The sequence below is a fragment of the Paroedura picta genome, chromosome 12 (assembly GCF_049243985.1).
Source record: "Paroedura picta isolate Pp20150507F chromosome 12, Ppicta_v3.0, whole genome shotgun sequence".
Taxonomy (NCBI): domain Eukaryota; kingdom Metazoa; phylum Chordata; class Lepidosauria; order Squamata; family Gekkonidae; genus Paroedura; species Paroedura picta.
Window position 1 is genome coordinate 31,937,241 of NC_135380.1, and position 27,669 is coordinate 31,964,909.

The window sequence follows — 27,669 nt, forward strand, 5'->3', positions numbered from 1 at the left end:
AAAGGCTCAAGTTGGTTTATAAGAAACAACAAAATAGTACAGGTAGCATCATTCAAGTAACAGTAAGGTGGTCGCCCCGATCTAGCTGGCGATGGAGGTCATCCATCATGGCGACCAGCACTGTCTCTACCCCACGGCCAGGCCAGAAACCAGACTGGAATGGATCTAGGACCGAAGCTTCTTCCAAGTAATCTGATAGTTGGTCCATGACTGCTTTTTCAAGCATTTTCCCCAGATACGCTAAGTGCGAGACGGGGCAATAGTGGGATGGCTGTTGTGGATCTAGAGTAGCAGGCAGACCACTGCCTCTTTTAGACCCTCTGGGAATTCTCCTGTTGAAAGGGAGAGGTTGATTATTTCCCCGAGGGGGGTTACTACTCTAGAATCGGATGTTTTTAGCAGCCATGATGGACATGGATCCAGAGAGCAGGTAGTTGGTTTTGCTGCTTTTAACAACTTGTCCACTTGGGTCAGCGTGAGTCGTCTGAAGTTACTCAGTGAATCCTCCAAAGGTGGCCAAGGGGCCTCTAGTTCACTTACTATCTCTAAAGTAGGAGGGAGGTCATGGTAGAGTGACGAGATTTTATCTGCAAAGTGACTCACAAAGGCCTCACAGCTAATGTCCAATTGGCTATTATTTTGGTGCCCTTCCTCTAGGGCGGTAAGAGATCTGACTACTCTAAATAATTGAGCTTGGTGTGAGTTAGCAGATGCGATTTCCGTCGAGTAGAATTTGCATTTTACTGACTTCACCGCCATCTCATGGGCTCTTAACTACATTCTATAAGATGCTCTCGCCACTTCGTCACGAGTCTTCCTCCAGACTCACTCTAATAGTCTCAGCTCTCGTTTCTTCTCGCGGAGCTCCTGAGTGTACCAAGGAGCTCGTCTGCAACGGGGGCGGAGAGGACATCGGGATCTATCTCATCGATGGCTGCCAGCATTCTGTTGTGCCAGTCACTGATCAGGCCATCTAGAGAAGTGCCGGGAGTCATTGGGTCCCGCAGAGCATTCAGGAATCCTATTGGATCCATAAGTCTCTGCGGGCGAGCCAACAACAAATTGCGAGAGCCCCAGTGTTGCCATGGCTGACACTAGGTCCAGCCTATTCCTAGAGGGCGGCAGCTCAGCATGGACGTTAAAGTCACCCAGAATTAGGAGTCGGGGAACTGTAGCGCCCAGGCCGCTACCTCCTCCAGTAGAACTGGCAGGGCATCTGGAGGTACATTGGGCGCATGGTACACCAGCCAGACAGCCACGCTCTTTTGAGTCCCACCCGAGGCCAGCACATTCAATTCCTGGGATTGACGATGCAGGGAGAGCCCTAAAGGAGTAATTCTCTCGGATTAGGATGGCCACCCCTCCTCCCTGCCCTGCTTCCGAAACTGATGGATAGAGAAGCCAAGTGGGGCTAATTCTTTAAGGGCGACTGTTTCGGCTTCCCTGACCCAGGTAATCTTGCGGAGTGTGCGTTTTGTTCTTGATCGATCTGGCATTGCACAACATCAGTGTCGGAGGCGGGTTATACACCTTTGCCTCCTCCCTAGTAACCCGAGGGATGGGGCGGAGGCGGGAAGAGTCCCGAGGGTGCCTATGCATCGGGTTCCTTGTCTTTTCCCAACTCTTCCCCTCAGTATCGGGATCCCTGACTCCATCAGCCCCCCTGATGTTGTCACCCCCTCCATTTTTATTGATGTCTATGTTGGGTGCAGAGTGGTAAGGCAGCGACATGCTGTCTGACTCTGACCATGAGGCTGGGAGTTCGATCCCAGCAGCCAGCTCAAGATTGACTCAGCCTTCCATCCTTCCGAGGTCGGTAAAATGAGTGCCCAGCTTGCTGGGGGGTAAACGGTAATGACTGGGGAAGGCACTAGCAAACCACCCTGTATTGAATCTGCCATGAAAACGCTAGAGGGCGTCACCCAAAGGGTCAAACATGACTCGGTGCTTGCATAGGGGATACCTTTACCTTTTATGTTGGGTGAGATAATTCCATATTTGTCCTGGTTTGTTGGTCTATAGAATTTTAGATTCACAGAGGAGACTGTACAGATGGGAAAGGGTAGCAGCCTATCTCTGAGCTCTTCCCCCCCTCCCCCAATAAGTGGGAACGTGAGGCGGCTGCTGCTGATGAAGGAGACCAGAGCTTGTGTTTCATCTGGAAGTGTGCTTCATGGTGCGCCATTCTCACAATGAGGACTTAAGCTACTTCAGACAGATCCTAGAACTTATTCATATGCTGTCAGTAGATGCAATATGAACTGGAGCCGCTGCTGTCAATGTGAATGTGGTTAAAAATGACACTACAGACAGGGAAGCCTTCAATATGAAATCTCTCTTGGTTTAATTTTATTCTTTTAGTAACTTAAAAACCTTAACCTTAACTTAAGAACACCTAGCTTGGAAGCTACAGGTTGACTGAAGTATACAAAAAGGTACTATTATGTACTATTAGTATACCCACCGGGCCTCCCTGCACACTACACGGCACAGAAGTAATAAGCATTAAATTCTTTTTTTTAAGTACTCCGCTTCCTGGCGCGACAACCACGAGTTCAGGGGCCGGTCATCCGCTAAGGCTTCCTTCAGCCCCTCAGAGTGGACTCCTGCCATGGATAGGGGTCCGCCTGCCCCCCAAGGCTCCCCCGAGCCCCTTTAAGCAGACGGCGAGAAGGACTCTCAGCAACTGTCCAGGGCGCCCGGCTGGAGCCTACCCCCCCCACCCGCCGCCGGCTCCCTGAAAGGACCTCTGATCCTGACCGCCTCCCCCCACGCCTCCCCCGGACTCTCCACGCCGCCGGGACAACCGCCTCCTCCGCGGCCGAGGAGCCTCCGGGAAGTCGAGCCCTCCTCAGCCCCCTTTCCATCTTATGGAAATCAGGGTGGCTTATGTCGTCAATAACATAATAATAAAGCCCCGAATTTAAACCACAGATTAAGCCTACCATCAAACTAAAATATAGTCCTCAATAAAACCTTATTTCAGTGCGTCTCCAAAAAATTAAAGTGAAGGTCACTTCCCAGGGGAGGCTGTTCCATAACCGTGGGGCTGTCACCCAAAAGGCTGTCTTGTGTGCCCAAGCAAGATTCTTTGATTTAAGGGACGCCAAGAGAACTTCTGCCTCTTGCTTTAGCTCCCAGGCAGGAGACTGTCCTTCAGATACCCACTCCCAGTCTATCTAGATCTTTAAAGGGCTAAACACCTTGAATTGGGGTAGAGTAGATCAGTAGCCAGTATAATTGCTGCAATGGTGGGCCTTACTATTGGTATAGGGATTTATGTATGGAAATCTGTATCAGTGTTTCTCAATACATTTATTATGTATGTATATGAACTTACTGTGAGGTATACCAGTGTGGTATAGTGCTTAAGAGCAGTGAATTCTAATCTGGAGAACAGGGTTTGATTCCCCACTCCTCCACACGCAGCCAGCTGGGTGACCTTTGGGCCAGTCACACTTCTCTTAGGGCTGGTTCTCACAGAGCAGTTCTTGCAGACCTCTTTCAACCCTGCCTACCTCACAGGGTGTATGTTCTGGGGACAGGAAGGGAAAGGTGTATGTAAGCCACTTTGGGACTCCTTTTGGTAGTGAAAAGCAGGGTATAAAAAAACAGCTCCTCTTAATATGGATTTAAAATAATTGTGGCCACAAAAAGTAGCAGCAGAGCACTATCTGTGTTCAGTCATGGAATACTAAATTTTATTTTTGGAAGTCTTCTTCAAGTGTAAAGATCTCTCCCTTGTTTGTATGATAAGTGCAGTTGTTAAGACATCACAAAACCCATACCTAAGAAGCATTCCCACCCCCCCCCCCCGCCCCCAGGAACTAAAGGGGAATGAAAGTTTTTTGATAAAAACTGGGTTTCTACATTTAGTTTCCTGAACCAAATCCCTACCTTGCTTTTTAATTCATGAGTTACAGGGTCATTACTTTCTAGGAGCTTAAGGGGACAAAATGATGCAGAAAGAGTGTTGACACAAGTTTATAGCTCAGTTTGACGGTCTGGGTATATCCTTTTGCTACTAAACGTGCTTTGTATCTGTCCACGCTTCCATCGGGTAATCGCTTTATCTTGAATACCCATTTGCATCCAACTGTGTTCCTTCCAGCTGGCAATTTGGTGTATGACCATGTTTGGTTGTTGCGAAGAGAATCAAGCTCTTCATCCACGAAGAGAATCAAGCTCTTCATCCACTGCATCCAGCCATTTGATTCTTTCATTCATTGGAAGATTCATCATCTTTTCCCATGTTGACGGTTCACATTCATCTGGTGCTTTGACTTGACAAGTATAACGTTTTGCAGGTATTCCTTTATTCTGTCTTTTCGACCTCCTCACAGCAGGTGGCGCTGTCTCATCTGCTTCTTGGGTTGCTCCTTCCGGTTGGGCATTATCTTGTAGTTCTGTGTCTTCACCAGCAGATGGCGTTGCCCCTTCTGTCTGAATAAGGTGATGTAATTTGGCATTCTCTTCACTGGGTGGCGCTGCCCCTTCTGCTGAGCTTGCTCTTTGTTCCTGAGCATTAGCTCTGGTGGCCGCCATCTTCACCCATTGCGTGAAGCTGCTTGCCTCATTGTTCCTGCATTCCTCTTCTCCTGTAGAGAAATCCTGTAAAGAAAACTGCTTGGTACAATTCTCATCCACGAACACAACATGTTTTATATCAACTTCAAAAGTTTTAGGATTCATGACTCTAAATCCTTTGTTGTATGAATTTTAACCTACAAAAATTCCCAGCTCAGTTCTGGGATCCAACTTTCCACGCTTTTGCTTCGGCACATAAGCATAAACCTTAGCTCCAAAAGTTTTCAAATGTCCCAGGCTAGGTTTTCTACCATTCCAGGCCTCATATGGTATTTTGCCAATCACTTTTGAATGTGATATATTGTACAAGTAAGTTGCTGTATTCACAGCTTCAGCCCAGCACACATCAGGCAAATTTGAACCTAATAACATGCATCTAGCACTTTCCATCAAGGTTCTATTAAATCTCTCTGCAGTTCCATTCAATTCTGGGGTGTATAGGACAGTCTTCCCATGTGAAATCCCCTCTTGCTCAAGATAGTTTTCAAATGCAAAATTGCTGAACTCAGAACCTCCATCTGTAATTAAACATTCAGGAACTTTCGAGAATTTTGTCTTTAAATAGCTTGCATAAGTTTTAAATTTGTCCAAAGTTTGATCCTTTGTTTTCAGGAAGTACACACAAGCATATTTTGTTCCATTATCAATTATAGTGAGAATATATCTTGCTTTTCCAGCAGATGCTGTAATGGGACTGATTAAGTCAGCATGGACCCTCTCTAGAAGCTTGTATTCCTTGTTCTGAGAGTTCCTTTGTTTGCTGCACATGGTGGGCCTTGTTGCCTTTCCCATGAGACAAATTTCACAACCTTTCCTGGACATTTCACATTCTACAATCTTATAATCAATATCACACAAAGATTTCTTAACAGATTCAAAGTTTCTGTGTCCCATTCGCCTATGAAATACATAAATACAGTTCCTATGCTTGCAAACATCCCTGTTTACATTCAGCAATTTATGCTTATCTTCCTTATCAGATCCTTCCATTTCAGCATTCAGAAAATAAAGATTTCCTCTTTCTGTAGCTTTAGCATTGGGAACAAAGAAAGCATCTCTTATACTGTAGTGCACAAAATTTCCACTAATCCCTTTACATTTGAAAGATATAGTTCCTCTTCCAATGACTCTAATTTCTTGACCATCCACAGAATACAGAGACTCAGAACATTCCTCAAAATGAGTAAACAGACTTTTCTCATTTGCTAAAACAACCTCTGATCCAGAATCTAAGCAAAAATTTAATTCTGTTTCACAAACAATATTGTCTCTTTCAGTCCCACACAACTGATTCACAGACAGAGTTAACACCTTTGGCCTTTGCTCTTATCAGTTTTAAAGTCCTTTCGCTGAGATCCACTCTGTACATTAGAATCTGTCTGGTCCTTATTCTTATTTTTCAAGAATTTCCTACACACATTTTTCTTATGACCAGATTTTCCACAGTAATAACACACAATTTCTTTCTTATTTAATTGTAGCACAGATGTGCCTTTTGAACCTTCAGCTCCATGCTCTGTAGCATTCAAATCACTCTTCAGCAAATAGTCAGTAGTATAATCCACTGTAAGATTGTCCTTACACATCAAATTGTGAACTCTGGCTTCATATCTTTTTGGTAAAGATCCAAGTATAACATTAATTATCAACTCATCTTTAATATCATGTCCAATTTTCTTCAGTCTGTCTGCATATTCCAACAGCATGTTTAAATGTTTACTTAAGTCCCGCCCCTCTTCTAATCTTGAAGTCAGAAATTTTACATAGAGAGATCTTTGGGATAGTGCAGAGTTATTCTGATATCTCTCCTCTAATTTTTCCCACATTTCTTTTGCTGATTTTGCAGTTAAGAACAGCCTTGTCTCAGAGTCTTGAATTGCTCCAGAAATAATATGCATTGCAGCATAATTATCCATTTCAAACTGTTCATACTCTGGGGCATTCTCATCTGGAAAATCTTTCTTTATAGTATGGATTAATCCATTCATTCCTAAGACATTATGTACTTTGAAACGCCACGAAATAAAGTTGTCTTGAGTTAGAAATGGCAAACATTGGGTTGAGGAGGAATTTAATTTAGGAGTAGGGGTACCCTGTTTTCTCCAGAATCAGGATCATATTCTTCTCCAGTTGGGGCCATCTTGGCTGGCTGCTGCTGCTGCTGCTGGCTGCTTTCCAGATATCCACAAACGCACACACAGGCTCAGCTCCCGTTTCCTTTGCAGAAAGTCAGCGCGGGTCTTTCTTTTTGCACAGCTATCAAAGAGACTTTTCTCAAGCTCTTAGCTCTGGCTTAAAAAGACATTAATCCGTCTTCTTCTTGCAAAAAAAGCTCAGGACGATCTCCAATAAGAAAAATGCAAAAAATGCTTTTTCCTTCCTATCCTGTTCTAGCTTTTAAACTTCACTGCCAGGTCTCAAAAATTCAAACATGCACAGAAAAAAACATCTGGGCCACCATAACCTTTATGTTGGGAAAAATCAGATTTCCTTAGCAGAGTTATTATATAAATAATGAGACCAGACGAGGCAGGTTTACTGTATATAAAAAGACAAACTTTACTAGCTAAACAGGGTAAGGGCACTGGAAGTAAAAAAACAAGAAAATACTTAGCTCATTACAGGAGCTGACTACCTTAGCTGCTACATGGTTGAGATTCAAGATGGATCTGCTTCTCTGCCCAAAGCAGAGTTCTTCTCAAAACAAAGAGAGGAAGTAGAATTCTTTCTCTTCCTACCAAACTTGTGTACATGACAAACCAGAGTCAGGCCGGGAAGCTATGGCCGGGAAGCTAGGAAATTTACATTGTAAAACAGACCGTTTGACCCACTCTGCCTGTCCCACTAGCAACAAGTGTAAACAAACAGTTTAACCCTTTTGACTGACAGTCTGTGGCTGGCTCTTGCTAAATGACAAAGTCCAACATATATAGAGCTTGGTTGCCACACGGAGCATGGAATTACCTGGAGAGTTCACAGTCAACACTGGGAAGAAAAATAACAGTGCTGGTGAATGTGTGAGGGGGGACATTAGAGAGAGTGTGGAAGTGCTGCTCAGGATTATTCAAGGCAAGCTTTGAATAGAAGTGAGTGTCTGAGCAGAATGTGAAGGGAAATAGACTCGAGAGGGACAGCAGTTCTAAGAGACCAAGGGACAGACAGGAAGTGAGGATGAGCTTTACAGGGGGAAGAAAAAGAGATTGATTTGCGTGTGTGTACTGTGCATAACTGAGTATTTTGCCGTTCATGACCCAACAGGTTTTGTTTGAAAGGCCTTGTGTGCCAAGGAGATAACAAGGGCTCTGGTTTTGACTATTGATTTGTGATGGTTTTTATCACACATGCAAGTTGAATGAAGCGATTCAAAACAGATATCCATGTGTGAAGTTGCCCGGAGTGATGGATGGAGAATTTCTCAAGTCAAGTCCAACAGCCACCTTTTAAGTCCCCTGATCCTATTTTGGTGTTTAGGTTGCAGACCTGACCTTGTTGCTGAAGGAGAAGGACAGGCTAATTCTGGATAAAACGGACACACTCCAGAAAAAGGAGGAAGAGCTGAAATACATCAAGCGAGGTGAGGCCCAGCAAATCCTGCCTACTGGCAGGGGTGGTAATGCCATGATAGCTGGCCCCTCTCCCCTCTTCTTCTCCTGTGAATCTGAGGCCCCCCAATGCCACATCTGCATGTACTATCTAAAGCAGGGGTAGTCAAACTGTGGCCTTCCAGATCTCCATGGACTACTCAGATAAATAGAAACAAATGCTGGCAGGGGCTCATGGGAATTGTAGTTCATGGTCATCTGGAGGGCCACAGTTCGACTACCCCTGATCTAAAGAATGGCTCTGTGGGAAGCTTTCTCTGAATCCACTTCTTGCTGTGTCCCTCTGCTCCAGCCTATAAGGGGCTTCATGTGCAGACGCAGCGGTTGAAGACCGACCTCGAGTTGTGCCACAAACAAGCTACAGAGAAGAAAACTGTGATGGGAAAGCAGATGAGTACTTTGCAGAAAAAGGTAAAAGAGCAGCAGGCACGCCTGCTGACCCGCAAGAGCCAGAGCCAGGTGAGCAGATGTCCCTTCAGCGTGTGGCAGGGAGCCCTCACAGTCTGCCAAGGCCTTTCCGTGAACTGCTTCTGCCCACCCCTAGTGCTTCTGGCCTAAAGACCTCCTGCCTGTTGGTGTATCTGGAGAGCAGCAGCTAAATGGAACTCCAGTTTTAGAGAGACTAAATCTAGCTAACATAGAAGGGGTGTCAAATGAGGGGAGGGCACCATGACCTTCAGGCCCTGCTTGTGGATGTCTTGCAGGCTGGTCATTAGCAGAAAGAGCAAGCTGAACCAGGTTGACTCCTGGCCTAATCCCATGAGTCCTTATGTATGTTAGACAATATGGATTAGACTCTGAGGCATCCCTCATAGCTTAAATTTGGGGCTCTGTGTATCATGAGAGTTGGGAAAAGTGCCCTTGCAATATTGGGCACAGAATTAAACTTTGTGGATTTTAGTTTTTTTATTTTTAAGAAGGTTCCTAGCCCTTATGGTAAAGAGAGACATCTGAGGGTGTCTGGGTAGTCATGGTGAATCTGGGGAGTGGGGGGCGGGTGGAGAAACGATTCCATTGGCCAGTCAATTAAGCTATTATGTCTTGTACCTATCCTTGCCCTGTTCTGTGGTGAGAAGTGACACGTGTAAGATAAAACAAGTGTTCAGATTTGCAGAATTGGCATACAACTGATTGTGTATATATGCCCTTGCTTTCCTTGATTTGTATGGGCTCTGTTCATAAAGCCCGCGCTACTAAGGCTAACATGTAATCTGGAATAGCTGTCCCTTTGGTATTAGTGCCTCTTTGTCCATCTCCATCATGCATATATGGCAAGAAGAAATTTAGGTTTGTTTTTTTTTCTTAATTGATATGGAGCACTTCCTTGTTATTGCTCTGATCTTGCTTATCTTGGCTCCTTTTGTTTCCAAATAGACTGCTGGGCTGGAACTGGCATCCAAAGCCTTGAAGAAACAATTGCACTCCACTGAAGTTGGCAAAGTGAAGCCAAATGGGGAAGTGGCTGCTACGGACGTACTCCAGCTGCAGAAGGAGAACAGGGAACTGAAGAAGCAAATAGCAGAGGAGCACAAAGTAAGGGTGCAATTGATTAAGAGGCTTCTAAACCATATACCAAACTGTGCCAGGCCTTTGATCCATGCAGTTTACTATTTTCTCCTCTGACTGGCAGTAGTTTTCTCAAAGTGTCAGGGAGCAAATGATCTTTCCCAGTACTTGCTAATTCGAGAAGGGGCTGTGATACTGTTTTGGCTGGCAGCGGTTCTCCAAGAGTTCTCCAGATCCCCCTCCCCCGCACACACTAGAGACCCATATACTTCAAAGACGTGTGTTGTACCACTGAGCCATGGCCCTTAACTTATGCCATTAGTGGGAGACTGCTCTTTAGCTACCTGGCCTGGCTTCCATGATCAAACCTGAATGCCTGCCTCTCCCTGTGAGCCCAGGTGACAATTCAGGGCTTTTTTTCAAGAGACATTTCTGGTTGTTTCCTCTCTGCTATCATCTCCTATGGCAGCCCTGGTGTTGTGATACAGCCTGCCAGAAGTACACAAGGCAGCATCCTTGTTGGGGTTTTGCAGGACCTGTAAAGCACTTTCCTCCCATACATTTCTCTGGACTGTTTGTATTGGCATCATTAGCTCTGAGCTCAGCTCCCAGTCTTTCTAAGTTGTGGTCGCTTTTTAAGTAGGCAGAATATACTTTTCTGAATGAAGGGGCTGTGATGACCGATCGTGGCTTTGCTGTCTTTTAGGCATTCCACCTCATCAAAGCTGTATCTGTTTTGCTGAACTTCTCTCAAGAGGAAGAAAGCATGCTCAGGGAAACCCTGGAATACAAGGTGAGGCTTGAGCTGAACTCGCAGTTACTGTTCACATGTGCACCTACATCACCGGGTAACTTTGTATACGCAAAGCTATTATTGAAGCCCCACCAGCAGAGCTTTCATTACTGTTCCTCATGCAACTCCTTCCCAACAGTCAACTTGGTGAGTGGGAGCTGGAGAGAGGGTGGAGGGCTGGGACTGCAGCCCCTTGGGTGTGGGAGTCCCTGCCAGCAATCTCCCCCACCCGGAGGTGCCCCAGCCATGATCTCGCCAGCCCTTGCCGGCGCTGCAAAGGCAGGGGGAGAGCACAAGCCAGTCCCCACCAGCACTCCCTCTGCCCTGAGCAGCTCTGGCCGCTGCAGCAGGACTTGCCTGGCCTGCCTAGGGTGGTAGCACATGTTGCATTTAGAGGTACGACAGGCTTTTTTGCTCGTTGGAACTAAACCTCTGAATTGCTGAGTAAGACACGGCCGCGATTTACCGGGGCTGGCTGTTGGCGTGGTGGAGGTGCGGGCGGGCAGAAAAGGGACGCGGCTGGTCCCTGAAGCACCGGCGAGTGTGCGGCGCGCTGGAGTGCGCTCGCCGGTGTGGGCGGGGCCACGGGGAGCCTATTTAAGGCACCCTGTGGCTAGGGCTCGGCCTCTTCGCCGAGCGTCTCTGAACAGCTTGCTGTTCAGCGTCGTGGGACCTTGAATTGGGAGTAATCGGCGGGGAGTGGCGGATTAGTGAGGGGCAAGGATCCTTTTTTGCCACTCGTTAATCCGTCGGTGAGCGAGGGTAGTTTAAAAAAAAAAAAAGGGGTTTTAGTCAGCTGCGGCTGAGCGGTTTGTGGGCCGGGCAGAGAGCGGCTTGATTTCCCCCCCAGTGCTTTGGCCTGATATCTTTAAAAAAAAAAAAATTAAAACAAAGCTTGCAGGCGAAGGGATGCCGTTTTCAAGGCGTTCATCGAGATCAGTGGGGAAGACAGCTAGTCGGGACAGAGAGAGGGTGTGCGACCCAGCACCCAAGGAAAAATCTCCTCGGGGGGCAGGAAGGAAAGGGAGTGGGCGAAAGAGCACCGCCCGGGCTCCTGAGGCATGGGCTTCGGCAGCGCCCACTCCTCGGGGAAACGGGGGGGATTCGGCCATGACACAGGCCACAGTGGAGCCAGCATCGCAGCGTGGGCGGCAGCGAGTTAGGCAGGCCCCAGATCGAAGCCGGCAAAGGGTGGCCACACCAATAGTCACCAAAAGAGGGCGCAAAACTTCTGCTTCTAGAAGCAGGCAGAGGCCTAGTAAGAGTCAGCATGCAGCCTCAGAGCGCAGGCCTGAAGCTGCTGCCAGCATTCCTAATGAAGAGGAGGATATCAGGGGGCTTAGGAATAAGGCGCAGACAAAAAACCGGAGAGGTGGCCCCTTCTACCAGTGGCCAGCAGGCATCACAGGGTAGTCAAAAAAGCAGCAGTCATTTACGTGCTAGAGCTCCTGCTACAGCAACACGGGTCTCAGATGGTGATTCTTCTTCGGAGGCATCTGGGAATAGGGGAACAGAGAGCACTTCTAGCATCAACTTGATTCCTCAAACCGGGTCCAGCGCATATTGGCAGGGCTACTCCCAGGCGGTGGCTCAACTCACTGGGGCCAAGGCCAGGCATGGTTCCTCCCACAGGTGCAGTACATCTGAGGAGGCCAGCGGGGGTTCCGGAACGGGCATGGTTGATCCTGCGAGGGTCCAAATGGGGCTCAGACGAAAGCGTGGAAGGCGGCAGAGGTCTGGTGGCCATAAGCGCAGGCGCGCGGCACACAGCAGCCCAACCTCTGGTGAGTCCTCCAGCTCCGAGGAGGGAATGGGTGTGCGGAGGAAGGGCTGGTACTGGCTTGAGGGGGCTTTTGTTCCTGGCCTGCCAGCATGGTTGCATTACAGGCGGGGGGAAGCCACCCGCTTGCTGGATGCCGAGGGTATCCCAGTGGGAGATAGGGTTCCACCAAACAGATTCAAGGATACAGAGGCTCCTCCGGGTGTTCACTTGCCTACGAAACTACGAGAAAGAGCACTAGAGGGATATTATGTGGATGTGTTCTCTTTTGTGCGAGGAAAAGGAAAAGCAGGCAACACAGGCAGTAAAAAAGACAGTAAAAGACAGAGAACCGTGCCCACCCATGAGCGCACATTTGACAATTGGCTAAAAGGGTTCACGGAATATTTTACACTAGTATCTGCCTCTTATCCTGAACGAGGTTAGCATTTGGGTTGACATCTCTCTAATGTTTTAGAAGCCAGGGACCTGGCTGGAGATGAGGCCGCGATGGAGTATGACCAGAGGTTTCGGGAATTGGCATCTCACAATGCTTCTGCAAGGTGGGATGTCAAGCACCAAGACACCGGGTTGTTGCACGTAGGCCCTAGTGTTAGAAAGCCGAGAGAAAGATTTGCAGGGACTGGACCTGGCCGTCGGGCTGTGGGACTTCCCTGCTGGGATTTTAATAACGAAGGATGCATGCGGCGGCGTTGCCGCTTTGATCATCACTGTGAAGCTTGTGGGGGCAATCACGGATTGCCGGCTTGCACTCAGGGTGGCTCTTCCACGCCCTTTCGAGGGGCCCGATCCTCTGCCAAGAAGGCGGGAGGATCGGGAACCGGAGGGCCTTCAGCTGGCGCAAAAACAATCTAATCCAATACCTCCAGTATTGACTGTTCTGGCCCCGACCCCAGTAAAGTTACCAGCTTTGTTATCTCTCATTAGGAGATACCCCAAAAGGGAAGCCGCTCAGTATATTGGGGACAGTTTTAAGAAGGGTTTTCCAATACCTTATCAAGGGGTCAGGATAGCCACGACTTGTGGCAATTTAAAATCTACAACAGATCTTCCAGAAGTGGTTGCGCGGAAAATTGCCAAAGAATGCGAGGCGGGTAGAGTAGCGGGGCCATTCTCTGCCCCTCCGTTGGATAAGTTGCGGTTATCGCCCCTTGGGGTGGTACCCAAGAAGGCCCCCAGGGAATACCGCTTGATCCATCATCTGTCATACCCCCGGGGGGGGCCCCGTCAATGATGCCATCCCGCCTGAGTTATGTGCGGTCAGATATTCTTCGTTCGACCCTGCAGTTGCCATTGTTCGGGAGTGTGGCCCGGGTGCCTTGATGGCAAAAAGTGATGTCCAGTCCACCTTCCGTCTGCTGCCTGTTCGCCCGAAGGATTTCGGACTGCTGGGATTCCGCTTCCAAGGAAAATGGTATGTAGATAAGGCCATGCCCATGGGGTGCTCAATTGCTTGTGCTGCATTTGAGACCTTCGGGCAGTGAGGGACAAGGGTGGGTTTACGCAGACCACTCACTCTTTAGACGATTTTCTTTTTGCTGGGCCTGCTGGGACCTCCATATGTGCGGAGCGCTTAAAGACATTTCAGACATTAGCCGAGGAATTGGGTGTCCCCTTGGCAAAAGAAAAGACCGAGGGTCCTGCTAGTGTGTTGACATTTCTGGGCAAACAGTTGGACTCGGTACAGGGCACATCCCGGCTTCCTGAAGATGAGCTTCACACTTTAAAGAATTTATTGGAAGCCATGGGCTCACGTAGAAAATGCACTCTAAAAGAGATGCAGTCCCTTATAGGTCATCTAAATTTTGCGTGCAAAGTGGTGTCTCCAGGAAGGGCATTTTGCGCCAGGTTAGCAAGTTCTACATCAGGGGTGCAGAGACCTGGATATTGCATTAGGGTCACAACACAGATAAAGCAGGATTTGGCTGTTTGGCAACAGTTTTTAGAGAAATTCAATGGCGTGGCCATATGGCAAACACCATTGGACTTACAGGATGCGTTACAAGTTCATTCGGACGCAGCAGGCAATATGGGTTTCGGAGTTTACTACAACAATCATTGGTGTGCACAAAAGTGGCCAGCTGGATGGAAAGCGGAAGTGCTCCGGGATTTGACTTTCCTGGAGTTTTTCCCAATAGTAGTTGCAATGTCTCTATGGCATAGGGCGTTCACCAACAAACGGGTGCGTTTTTGGTGTGACAACTTAGCAGTCGTATCCAGAGTGAACAAACAGACAGCGAAATCAGTAAGAGTCATGAAACTGGTTAGGCACTTAGTATTGTTATGCCTTGACCATAATATTTCTTTCTCTGCCACGCACATTGCGGGATTGCAGAATGAAGCAGCGGATGCACTTTCTCGTTCCCTGGGCGCAAAATTTCGAGTTTTGGTACCAGAAGCCAACCCGAAGCCTGATGTCTTCGCAGAAATGGAGCCTTGGCGTCGAGTAATCCTACAAGGAATCACAGGGTCCTTGGCCCCCTCTACCCAGAAAGCTTATGAGGCGGCAGTTCGGGGTTACAATCAGTTTATTACAAGGCTCGGTCGGAGAAACTGCTGGCCCATTCGGGAGGACTTATTATTGTGTTATTTAGCCCATCTCTGGCAGGCTGGCAGGTCACCAACTTCGATGAGGGTGACATTAGCAGGACTTTCATTGTATAGCAAAGTGCTGGGCATGTGGGACCCTGGGTCATCATTTTTGGCTAAGAGAGCTATAAAGGGATGGAAAAGGGTGAAGCCAAATTTGGCAGACACTCGGCGCCCAGTTACCAGGGACATACTAAAAGGACTACTGGCCAAATTGCCGGAAATCTGCTATACGAAATTTGAAGTGGCATTGGCTAGTGCCGCCTTTTGCTTAGCATATTACGGGGCATTTAGGTGCAGTGAGCTGTTAGCACCTTCACGATCAAGCATGGGGCACGCAGCTTTGGGAATAGAGGACATTACTAGCGGTCGTGAGGGGCTGTGGGTACGGCTTCATCAGTCTAAGATTGATCAAGGTGGAAAAGGGGCAACTATTTTCTTGCCACATTTAAAGACTTCTTCCCTTTGCCTGGTTCAATGGGTGGATAGATACTTATTGCAACGGCCTCCTGTTCCTGGCCCTTTACTAATCCATGAAAATGGTTTGTGTTTCTCACGTTTCCAATTTGGGGCACTGATGCGTAGGTGCCTTGCCAATTTGGGGCTGTGTCCTGAGCACTTTGGTTCACATTCATTCCGGATAGGGGTGGCCACACAAAAGTCCTCTCCCTGTCTGAGAAGTAGACTGGAATTGAGGACCTTGTGGCCACTAGGGGGCTGCTTTCCTGTTGAAAAACACATGGCTTAAAAAGTGAGAGAACGCTGTGCATGATTGCTCAAGGACTGCCGTTTAAGCTGTAAGTGTTGTGTTGTGCTTTTTCCCTGCCAGAGGTCCTGGTTTGGGTCAAAACCATCTTCCAGGGGCAGCATCCGACCCTCCATCTCAAATCCCAGGACCCCATGGTTGTGAATGGCTCCAAAGAATGGACTGCCTACTGGCCTTTTAGTTGTTCTTTCTTTCTAGAAAAAAGATACTGCACCTGTCTATTAAGGTGTGTCTTAATTATGCTCACCATAGTATTTTGTATAAGGACTTTAAAAAACTGTTTACAAAACTGTATTGTAAAAGGGAGTATCCTTTGCTACAACTGCGACTCCCTTGGGGGGAGGGCAGGGGGCTTGGAAGGGGCTGGCTCTCGACATCTTGAGGAACTGAAGTACTGCCTTCATGGAGGAAGTGCTTGTCTGCGTGGGATGCATCTTTACTCCTGTCATCACAGAATGCACATCTCTTCAGTCAGCATGGTGCTGGGATCATTCCTGACAGTATAAAACGTTCCAGGCCTGATGGGATCTTCTGCCTTGTCAGACTGCGAGCACGGCTGCTGGAAAGAGCAGATTTGAGCTTCCAGCAGGATCACCCAACTTCTTCAAGAGTTGGCTGCCTTTATATTTCTTAAAGAAAAATAGTTCTAAATGGTCTTTTATGTCATAGCTATTCAGTTGCCTTTTATTTATTTATTCTTTTTAATAAAGGCTCAGGTTGGTTTATAAGAAACAACAAAATAGTACAGGTAGCATCATTCAAGTAACAGTAAGGTGGTAACAACAACGATAACAACATTTACATAATAACAATAACAACAGTAACATTAAAGGAAGGTGAAACTGCAACTACAAGAGCCTTAGGTCAACTCGTACTGAGACCCAGGGATTGGGTGGATTTGTTTAGTCATGTTAGGAGGGGAGGGCTTGGGGGCCAATTGGAAGCGATGGACAGGTCGACCGCAACCAAATGCCCGGTGGAGGAGTTCCCTTTTGCAGGCCTGTGGAAATGTTTTAGTTCTGTCAGGGCCCTGATCTCCTCTGGGAGCTCATTCCACCAGGTGGGGGCCAAGAATGGAAAAGGCTCTGGCCCTGGCCGAGGTCAAGTGGGCTTCCTTGGGGCCAGGGACCAGCAGGGGGTTGGAGGAGGTAGAGCGCAAGGCTCTTTGAGGAGTGTAGGCGGAGGGGCGATCCCTCAGCTATACTGGACCCAGACTGCGCATGGCCTTGAAGTTGACAACCAAAACTGAAAGCCTGATCTGGAATTCAATCGGGAGCCAACACACCTGCTGGAGGATGGGTTGGATGTGGGACCTCCGAGGTGTTGATGTGAGGACCCTGGCAGCTGCATTTTGGACTAATTGCAGTTTCCAGATCAAGGAAAAGGGCAGGCCAACATAGAGCGAGTTACATAAGTCCAGCCTAGAGGTGACAGTTGCATGGATCACTGTGGCTAGGTGTTCTGGGGCCAAGTAGGGCGCTAGTAGTTTGGCTTGGCGGAGGTGGTAAAATGCTAGCCGTGCTACCGTCGTGATCTGAGCCTCTATTGAGAGGGAGGCATCAAGTATCACTCCCAGGTTCCTGGCGGAGTGGGCCACTGTCAGCTGCACTCTATCCAGATTGGGAAGGCGCGCTTCCTCGCTTGGACCTTTCCTGCCCAGCCATAGGACCTCCGTCTTTGAAGAGTTGAGCTTCAGACGACTTTGCTTAAGCCATTCCATCACTGCTTCCAGGCAGCTGGCTAATGTTGCAGGGGGAGAATCAGGGTGGCCATCCATCAGGAGGAAAAGCTGGGTGTCGTCTGCATATTGGTGGCAACCCAGCCCAAACCTCCACACCAGCTGGGCAAGAGGGCGCATAAAGATGTTAAATAAGGTTAGAGAGAGAATTGCCCCCTGGGGGACTCCACAAGCCAGTTGGTGACGGCTTGATGAGCTCTCTCCTAATGCTACCCTCTGTCCGCGATTCCAGAGAAAGAAGATCAGCCACTGAAGGGCAGTCCCTCTGATCCCGGCATCGGCGAGGCGGCAAGCTAGAAGCTCATGGTCTACTGTGTCGAACGCTGCTGAGAGATCTAACAATATAAGCAGTGCCGATCCGCCCCGATCTAGCTGGCGACGGAGGTCGTCCATCATGGCGACCAGCACTGTCTCTACCCCACGGCCAGGCTGGAAACCAGACTGGAATGGATCTAGGACCGAAGCTTCTTCCAAGTATTCTGATAGTTGGTCCATGACTGCTTTTTCAAGCATTTTCCCCAGAAACTCTAAGTGCGAGACGGGGCAATAGTTGGATGGCTGTCGTGGATCTAGAGTAGCAGGCAGACCACTGCCTCTTTTAGACCCTCTGGGAATTCTCCTGTTGAAAGGAGAGGTTGATTATTTCCCGGAGGGGGGTTACTACTCTAGAATGGGATGTTTTTAGCAGCCATGATGGACATGGATCCAGAGAGCAGGTAGTTGGTTTTGCTGCTTTTAGCAACTTGTCCACTTTGGTCAGCGTGAGGCACTGGCAAACCACCCCGTATTGAGTCTGCCATGAAAACGCTAGAGGGCGTCACCCAAAGGGTCAGACATGACTCGGTGCTTGCACAGGGGATACCTTTACCTTTTATGTTGGGTGAGATAAGTCCATATTTGTCCTGGTTTGTTGGTCTATAGAATTTTAGATTCACAGAGGAGACTGTACAGATGGGAAAGGGTAGCAGCCTATCTCTGAGCTCTTCCCCCTCCCCCCCAATAAGTGGGAACGTGAGGTGGCTGCTGCTGATGAAGGAGACCAGAGCTTGTGTTTCATCTGGAAGTGTGCTTTATGGGGTCTGGTGCGCCATTCTCACAATGAGGACTTGAGCTACTTCAGACAGATCCTAGAACTTATTCATATGCTATCAGTAGATGCAATATGAACTGGAGCCACTGCTGTCAATGTGAATGTGGTTAGAAATGACACTACAGACAGGGAAGCCTTCAATATGAAATCTCTCTTGGTTTAATTTTATTCTTTTAGTAACTTAAAAACCAAGAACACCTAGTTTGGAAGCTACAGGTTAACTGAAGTATCCAAAATGTACTATTATGTACTGTAGGGGTGGCTGACCATGCAAACCAGTAGCTTACAGAACTGCCCAAACTGTGGCATATTGCAGAATTAATTTTTTTCTAATTTTTTACCAACTGCTTAAGAAATTGAATCTGCTAGTTTGATTGGGGTGTGTGTATCCTCCTTACCATGAGGAGCACAGAGTAAAATTTCCAACCCATGGCTCAGCCAGCCCTTTTTAGAGCCAATTTTAAGGCACAGCATAGAAAATAAAACCCTCCGATACCTTTTGTAGCTCAAGTGTTGAATTATTTTCAGCTATCAGAGCATACCTGCGGTTGTGTTCATGTATGTATTCATTAAATAGTAACTGATGCACTTTTCTTGTACAAATAATACATATAGAATGTATATAAAAAAGCCTTTTTATGGATACTTGGTTTGTCTACTCATTCTGTGTACAGAGGGACTGTATTATGTAATGGCTTGTAGAAAGTTAATTTGTGGTGCAATACATTTTTGATTAAAACTAGAAGCTGCCTTGTTTTACCTTCTTACCACTACTGCCAAGTTGTGTATTTAACAAAACAGTAAGCGCCTGTCTCACCACCTGAGAACCAGAATTAAGTCGGACTTGGAGTGATACCATTCCCTCCTGAAATACATCAGAGAGATTCCAGCCATTAAGTACCCAAGAAACAAGAAAAGACATCGGAGAATTCAGCTTTCCATTTAGCAGGGTTAGGGCAAATGTGCACAGAGTTAAGTAAAAGAAAGGTGTACTACATAACTTAAAACAGATGAACAAGATCTAATTTCTAAACTATTCTGGGTCAAATATTTTGTAGCACATATTATCTTCAGGAAAATGGAGCAGCTAGAGACCCAACAGGTAAACATCATAAGGGACGTGCACGGGGCACAGAACTCCCGCTTTTGGTTATATGAGCCCAGGACAAAAAATATAAGAAACAGACTTGGGTATTTCATTGCCCCACCCCTAAACTTGAGAGTAGGTAAATTGGGCTAGAACAAATATGTGCATGTGAGAAAGTAAAGAATGAACCAAGAAGGACATTCAAAATCCATCATGGAATATTATTTATTCTAACCATCCAAGAACTTCTAGATAGAGCAGCAGGCACTTTACATGAAACAAACTCTGTAGTCCAGCTATTCTTATCCATATATACAAAAAGCCCTCTTGCATAAGAAAACCCTCCAACTCCCAAACCGGTCTTTTGTTTCTCTCTTTGACAGCCCAGCTCCACCCCTGCCCCCATCACTCACTTTTGTTAAGTTTAAATTAAGTCTCACTTATTCACCCAAGCACATACACACACACACGCACACGCACTTGGCCAGAACAGCCACCATATTGCAGACAGGCACACGCGTATATACCACCCCCATTTCTGTTTGCAGCACAAATCGCAAGTAGTCCCCTCCCAGCTCCTGAATCTGATAGTCAGAAAACATGAATATACTGGACCTCCCCCACCATTTCTATGGTTAAAACGTGTTCCAAGAGAGGAAGGAGATTCCCAAAGTATTTCAGTAGATTGTGGATCCTAGAAGGGAACACCAATGTATCAGCATAGCCAGTGCCGCCTCCTAGCTCCAAGAGAGTTCTCGGTGTCTCAATTCAAGGGAACAGTTTGTTAAACAGTCTTTCGTGCAGTAAGAACTCTTACTATGGATCCAAGTCCACCTACTGCTAATGCCTAAGGGGAAAGAGAAAAACACAAATGTTAGTTTAGGGGCTAATCATAAACATGCCAATTATGAAACATCTCCCAAGTGCTCTAAAGGATTTTCAGGTTCCTACTGGCTCTTGATTCACAAAGCAGCTTCTATATCTAAAATACTGTATCTTCCCAATCCATTCTTTTGTCTAGTAGGAACACCACCTCTCTCTTAATCCCTATCCTTCAGGGCTCTGCTGTATGAAGCCAAGTTTCTATCCTTAGTGCTCCTAAATTAGGGAAGGGTATAGGTAAAGAGGGCCAGAAGGAAAACAAATCAGCTCCCTCAGGGCACAGCAATTCCAAATCAAACATTTTAACAAACCTGCTATTTCATCTCCTGGACATAAATATTTCCAAGAGAAAAAAATAGCACATTTGTTAGATTTTATGGCATCCTGAGAATTCAAAAGTCAGTAGTTCTAACTTTCAGGCTCTGTGCGTGAATGAGAAAAGAAATCCGTGCATAACTGAACCCAGTTCAAGACAAAAGCAAACCCATATATGCATCAAAAACAACCTATGTCTTTAAGCATATAGCTATAATGCAGGCGCTAAGCCCAAGCCAAAAAGGCTGCAGGACTGTTGAAGCAGAGTCTGTGTGATAAGAGGGGAGAGAAAACATCAGTGCTCAAGTCATGATTTGTTTGGTAGACGACTGACAAGTAAGCTACCAGAAGCTCCCTTCCCTTATCAATTAAGGCATCTCCATGGAATAGACAATTGTAGTCAATCCCTGTTTCATGTGTATCCCTGAGCATAAAAGGCATGCAAGATCAGTTTTTGTGGCCCTACTGGCAAAACTACTTCAAGTGGCTGTGGATGCCTGCCTTCAGACAGCAGAATTTGCTCACAGCAACTGAAAGACGCCTCGCCATAAGGTCAACATTTTACCGTTGCAGAATGATGCCAGTAAAGGTTTCCCTGAGATGCTGTCCAAAACATTCGGAAATGCTTTGCTGCAGCCACACACACAGACACTCAGCAGTCTTTCCTCCTACCTAATAGGCAGTTTGTCTGGCTTCACAGAACCACAAATGCCAACCTATACTGGCCACAAGCGGCCGTTTCCAATGGAAACAGGAGAGCAAGCAAAGACGCTCTTCATGTTGTCATGAGAACAGGGCCTGCAACCACCCCCTGGTAGATCTGCAAGAAATCCAATACTGACATGATTTCACCAGTAAGCTGTGGAAATTTATTCACAGCAGAGATCAATATAATTCTCATCATGCCAATACTACAGGGCAAAGACTAGTTCTACAGCTTATGCATAGATGCTTTCCTCAAGAACCCAGCTCACATGCACAAGCTCTCCCTCTGCTCTGATCAAGCTGATTACAAGCCCCTTCTAACTCGAATAAGAGGACTCCAGAGTTCTCCATTTCTAGTGTCTGACAAAGGGAACTTTGACTCTCGAAACTTGATAACAAAACTCTTGTTGGTCTCTAAGGTGCTTCTGGACTTAAGCTTTCCTGTGGACCAGCATGGCTACCTTCTGAAATTATCTTCCTGGATGGACTGTGCATTAGGCACGCAGCTTCTATCTCTTGTTCTGGCACTTGGCAGTATGACCACTAATACAAATAATGCCTTGGAGCCAACAAGAGCTGTCTTGCCCAGGATGCTCCATGCACTTTTCCTGGCACCTTCTCTGCCAGGCTTGTGTGCTGGGGAACAAACTCGTGGCCTAGGTGGGACTTACCGATCAAATGTGCTAAATCATCACTGTAGAAAAACAGAGCCTTGGGCAATTCTAGAAATCATCACTCTCTATTTAGAAGTGGCCTTAACTTCTACACAAACATGATATTTAATAACCTGCTATACTACCTCATCTAGTTGGAAGATCTGGTCTCTAGGTGGCTAAATATGGAATGTTAACAGACAAGTGGACAATCATTCAAAACATCATTGGCTTATATGGCCAGGTGAATGACAGAAATCACATACCTTTTCATGCCACTGGAGTAGTATTGCACTGCTATTTTCTGTTGGCTTTTCAAATCCTTTATAAATGTACTTCATTAACAAATCAATACCATTTCTGTCTAAGGAGTTTACCGCCTGTTCGATTTCGCTGCCTTTAAAAGAGGTGAGGACCTTCATCACTACTTCCTGGGCCCTCTCCTAGAGAAAGATACAAGGAGAGTGAGGTCACAGATACAGCATAAATTCCCCCCCCCCAGGTTAGTAGCAGATACAGCATCAACTCTTAACAGCTATTTCCTAGCAACTAATATAACAGTGAAGAGACTTGACCAAAGGAGGGCTCCCACAGCACCTGTAACCCATTAGGAAAAATGCCATACTTTACAAGGGATTTCAAGCACCGATGGTACGATGCCCACAAGATTGGATTTACTGAACTTTATATCTTATTACACTGATGATGACCAAAGACACCACTCACCTTTGCTGCTGGGTTTTTAGTGTTGACGGGCGAATTCCGTAAAGCCACGTGGAATGCACGGAGCATGTCCCCTGTGCAGCAGGGCAAGTTAAAGAGCCAACTACTGAGTACACAGAAGCCATTAGACCAAGACCAGACCCTCAAACTGAGCTACGAATTAACTTGTGTCAACACTCTTTCTGCATCATTTTGTCCCCTTAAGCTCCTAGAAAGTAATGACCCTGTAACTCCTGAATTAAAAAGCAAGGTAGGGATTTGGTTCAGGAAACTAAATGTAGAAACCCAGTTTTTATCAAAGAAACTTTCATTCCCCTTTAGTTCCTAGGGGTGGGGGTTGCTTCTTAGGTATGGGTTTTGTGATGTCTTAACAACTGCACTTATCATACAAACAAGGGAGAGATCTTTACACTTGAAGAAGACTTCCAAAAATAAAATTTAGTATTCCATGACTGAACACAGATAGTGCTCTGCTGCTACTTTTTGTGGCCACAATTATTTTAAATCCATATTAAGAGGAGCTGCTTTTCACTATTAAGAGGAGCTGCTTTCCCCTGCTTTTCACTACCAAAAGGAGTCCCAAAGTGGCTTACAAACACCTTTCCCTTCCTCTCCCCAGAACATACACCCTGTGAGGTAGGCAGGGTTGAAAGAGATCTGCAAGAACTGCTCTGTGAGAACCAGCCCTAAGAGAAGTGTGACTGGCCCAAAGGTCACCCAGCTGGCTGCGTGTGGAGGAGTGGGGAATCAAAACCTGTTCTCCAGATTAGAATGCACTGCTCTTAAGCACTATACCACACTGGTATACCTCACAGTAAGTTCATATACATACATAATAAATGTATTGAGAAACACTGATACAGATTTCCATACATAAATCCCTACACCAATAGTAAGGCCCAGCATTGCAGCAATTATACTGGCTACTGATCTACTCCCCCAATTCAAGGTGTTTAGTCCTTTAAAGATCTAGATAGCCTGGGAGTGGGTATCTGAAGGACAGTCTCCTGCCTGGGAACTAAAGCAAGAGGCAGAAGTTCTCTTGGCGTCCCCTAAATCAAAGAATCTTGCTTGGGTACACAAGACAGCCTTCTGGGAGACAGCCCCATGATTATGGAACAGCCTCCCCTGGGAGGCCTTCACTTTAATTTTTTGGAGAAGCACTGAAATAAGGTTTTATTGAGGACTATATTTTAATTTGATGGCAGGCTTAATCTGTGGTTTAAATTTGGGGCTTTATTATGTTATTTACGACATAAGCCACCCTGATTTCCATAAGATGGAAAGGGGGCTAAAAATGCCTTGTATTAAATAAGTAAAAACTGTTGAACAACTAAAAAAAAATCCACAGGATTCTGATTCACAACTATGGCACCATCAAGGTTTTGAACTGGCAAGCCCATAACTGTTTCTAATACCACCCTAGTGATTCACCACTTCATCCCACAGAGCACAGCCCTGTTAAAAGATCAGGAAACCTCCTTTCTAAGAGATTGACTACACAGGTTTTGGTGTTGCACACCAGATGGAGATGCCCTTTGCTACTGTACCTGGCACAGCTACCCTTTTGTTGACAGAGAACAAATAAGACAAACATTCACACTATACTAGAAGCAGGATAAGCCTGGCCTGATACTAATGTCTTCCCACTTCACAAAAGCTGCAAAGCTCAAACAGAATAACATCCACAGAAATGCAGTGATCTGGGTCTCATCCCAAAGAGATTAATGGCAGTTATTTTGAGCAGCTTTATATCAGCTGGGTTCTAATATCTCATTATAAACTATATCAGCCAGCCCAAGATATTTTTTCAAAAGACATGTAAAAGGTAGTATTCACTCCCTGTAGCATTACTATGTACTTAATTCTTCAATCCATCAACACTGGAGACCTGGCAAATCCTGGAAAAATTCTAACCAGGTTGTCTTGTCTTGATCACCAGATCCAAAATCATACGCATCCCTACCACTTCAGTGTTCTTCAGATGGCCTATCTTTCTGACAAAGTGGGCTCTAGTCCAACGCAATTAGTTATAACAAGCTACCTGTTTTAAAGGGCTCCAAGACTATTTATTCTTTCCATGTAATTTATCGGTTGCATAAGAAAATCAAATTTACTGCAGAAAATTCCAGAACTTGCTGTGTTCACAAAGGCAATGGCTAACCTGTTGGGCCTCCCCCCTGCTTCACGTGAACTGAATGTGCTGGGAATTTCAAGGAAAGATAGGCTGTGGTGGACAGTTCCAAGGGGGTAGCCAGGTTAGTCTACTGTTACCAAATAAAAAGTTCAAAGGCCTTTTAAAGGCTATTTATTTCAGCATGAACTTTTGTGAGTTACAGCTCACTTCTTCATATACTATGAATGATTCTTGTCTACCATTACTAATCTGGAGGAACTTCTGGAATCTTCAGAATACAAATTGAAAGTCACAACGTCAACAGCAGAACTAAAAAATTTTTGAAAGTCAACCATATAATTTGTCATGCTTATTTGCAAGGAGCCACTTAATTCAAAAATATTAAACCCCAGAGGAAGCAAATAAAAATAAATCTCTCAGATGCTAGCACCAACTTAACCTGTTCTCAGTAAAATAGTCGAGTCCTACATATGCCCATTTACTTTTTAAAAACAATTCATGAAAACTGGGTCAGAAAAGAGCTGAAGAGATGCAAGCCGCCAAGCAAAGGAGAAACTGCTCCCTGCTAGAGCCTTAAAAACTCTAAAACATGGGCCTCAAACTACTTAGCTTTGAAAACCTCTTGAGTATTTACATTTCTGAACAAAACAAGACTCCTTTTTCAAGATTAGCAACATGCAGAGCAGCATTTGATGACCCTAACCAGCCAGGACAAGCCCATCTGTCATGACACTTGCTGCACCTAGTAAAACCAGTCCTATCTTGCTCAACTCAATTCCCTGCATGATGGATAGATGCATCACAACCTTACATGGGTTCATTGCTGGTGACAACTATGGGCATCTACAGGGTGGGGCTCATCTTATACTACAGCACCCTACCATCATTTTGTCTTTACAAATTTATATCTCTACCCTATCACTTAACAGCCTACGAAGTTCACACACCTGCTTCAAATAATCTTGGTTATTAGACAGACCTGATTGTACAGGAGACAAGGACATGCCACACACACTGCAGCAAACAGTAACCATGACACACTTAGCAGCTTCACAAAGGCTACAGTTATTAAGCACAGCTCAGCTGCCTGAAATTACCCTGCTAGCTTTTATGGTCTTAATGTCCCATGTCCACTCCCTTTCTGCATCAATGTAATACTCCAAACTCAAGATCCAGTTTTCATTGCACAGGAATGAACAGAAAAGGTGGGCACCTTGAGATGAGTTACTCATTGTAGTAAATATTATAGATAGGGCAAGGACAGCAAGACAGCTACTGCAGATGACCTGCATTTCCAAGACAATTTGCAAATAGCCTGTCAGCTGGGGCACATTCTCTCTAGGCAATTATAGGCATTACTTTTTTTTTAAGCCATTGCTATTCCACCAACTCTCCTGGGTATAAATGAGTCACATTAAGGCCCATAAAAACAAGAGACCTAATAACTTCTCTCAACACACAAGACCAATACCGTGCCAATATTGAGGGGGCGGTGTGTAAATTTCCAAATACAGTCACCTCTATCCTAAACTCAGAACAATGGGACATGCGGTACCCTAGGAAAGGCCCCCGGGGGGGGGATTCCAATGATCAGAGGCGCATATTGAAAACATCTCCAAATGTACGAAGAGGGAAGAAGGTGCAGTTGTGAATGAATGAATGGCCCTCCGTGAACAGAGATCGGGCAGAGGGAGGCCATCCAGCGGCAAAGAAGGGGAAAGCGGAGGAATGCCGCCCCCTCCCCACAAAAAAGTTAAGGCGCCCTGCGAAGGGGAAGACCTGCCTCTATGGGAAAGGGGAGGGGAGTCTCTGGACGCCTAGAATTGCGGGGCGGCGGTTCTCTTCCCCTCGGCCCGCCAAAGGATATTGCCGCAGCGCCGCCTCCACCTCCGGGCCGGGCCCTCCGTCAGTCTCCGAGGCGCCCGCCGCAGTGCCGGTGTCGGCCCCGTCGTGCTCATCTACGAAGCGGTTCTCGTCGAACTGGTCGATGTCCAGGCGGCGGAAGCGCGAGGAGAGCGAGTTCCGCGCCATGACAGGCCGCGCCGAGAGGAGGGAGCGCGACGAGACGACCGCCCGTCCGGCACCGCCGCTGCCGCCACTTCCGCCCCCTCCCCACGCACCGGCCGGAAGCGGAAACTCGCCGGCAGACGGCAAAGGGAAACCGTGACCGACGGGCGCGCCAGCCAATCCGCGTGCGGTGCTGAGCAGCGGAGGGTGGGGACTTGGAAAAGGGGCGGGGCTTCGCCTCCGGAACTCGCGCTTCGGCCTCGAGCGGCGCCGCCTGACTGTGGCTTGCCGCCTCCCACGTGACCCCCTCGGAGGCTGCAGTTGTGCTTGAGACGGCAGGGGAGGCGGGGTGCGCGCCTCAGCCAAGCCCCGCCCTGCAATCCCGGAGCCGAGCAGGATCTGCGGCCCCGCCTTGTCCCTTGGCCGGGGAGCCGCGGGCACTCGTCTCCCGTGTCGCCCTTGTCGGGCTCGCCGTTCCGTTTCCCTTGAAACGCGCTTCCATCTCCTGCTCGGATCTGCCCTCCGATTCAGTCCCCGCTTCGGTGCCCAGGGCTGGCCGGAGGCAACTTCTGCATTTTGGGGGGGAGGGAGGGGGGTAGTCTCGGGATGGTCTGACCTTAACTCCACCTCATTCACCTGCGGCAGGTACTTTCCAGGAAAACTCACCTGGCTTCCTTCTTTCAAGAGCCTTTCAGTTTGACTCCCCTGG

At 46.9% G+C, this 27,669-nt stretch overlaps 3 protein-coding genes across 4 annotated transcripts; 1 reads left to right on the forward strand and 2 right to left on the reverse strand.

Annotated features, from left to right (window-relative positions):
• Positions 1-641: 641 nt before the first annotated feature.
• Positions 642-7,344, reverse strand: LOC143821700 (uncharacterized). Its single transcript, XM_077305964.1, has 2 exons — positions 6,680-7,344; positions 642-4,611 (listed from the first exon to the last, which is right to left on the reverse strand). The coding sequence occupies exons 1-2, from the start codon at positions 6,725-6,727 to the stop codon at positions 4,165-4,167; spliced, it is 495 nt and encodes a 164-aa protein (XP_077162079.1). The 5' UTR covers positions 6,728-7,344; the 3' UTR covers positions 642-4,164.
• A 3,967-nt stretch (positions 7,345-11,311) lies between these two features.
• Positions 11,312-16,110, forward strand: LOC143821444 (uncharacterized). 2 transcript variants are annotated; one of them, XM_077305393.1, is made up of 3 exons: positions 11,312-12,272; positions 13,556-13,682; positions 14,604-16,110. In XM_077305393.1, exons 2-3 carry the CDS (start codon positions 13,680-13,682, stop codon positions 15,603-15,605), a joined length of 1,005 nt encoding a protein of 334 aa, XP_077161508.1. In that variant the 5' UTR covers positions 11,312-12,272; positions 13,556-13,679; the 3' UTR covers positions 15,606-16,110. The 2 variants fall into 2 exon arrangements, with proteins under 2 accessions (XP_077161508.1, XP_077161510.1); XM_077305395.1 differs by having other exon boundaries at positions 11,312-13,682.
• A 3,624-nt stretch (positions 16,111-19,734) lies between these two features.
• On the reverse strand, positions 19,735-27,080 carry ARPC5L (actin related protein 2/3 complex subunit 5 like). The gene is made up of 4 exons (XM_077305396.1): positions 26,820-27,080; positions 22,820-22,891; positions 22,360-22,536; positions 19,735-20,385 (listed from the first exon to the last, which is right to left on the reverse strand). Exons 1-4 carry the CDS (start codon positions 26,982-26,984, stop codon positions 20,323-20,325), a joined length of 477 nt encoding a protein of 158 aa, XP_077161511.1. The 5' UTR covers positions 26,985-27,080; the 3' UTR covers positions 19,735-20,322.
• Positions 27,081-27,669: the final 589 nt, after the last annotated feature.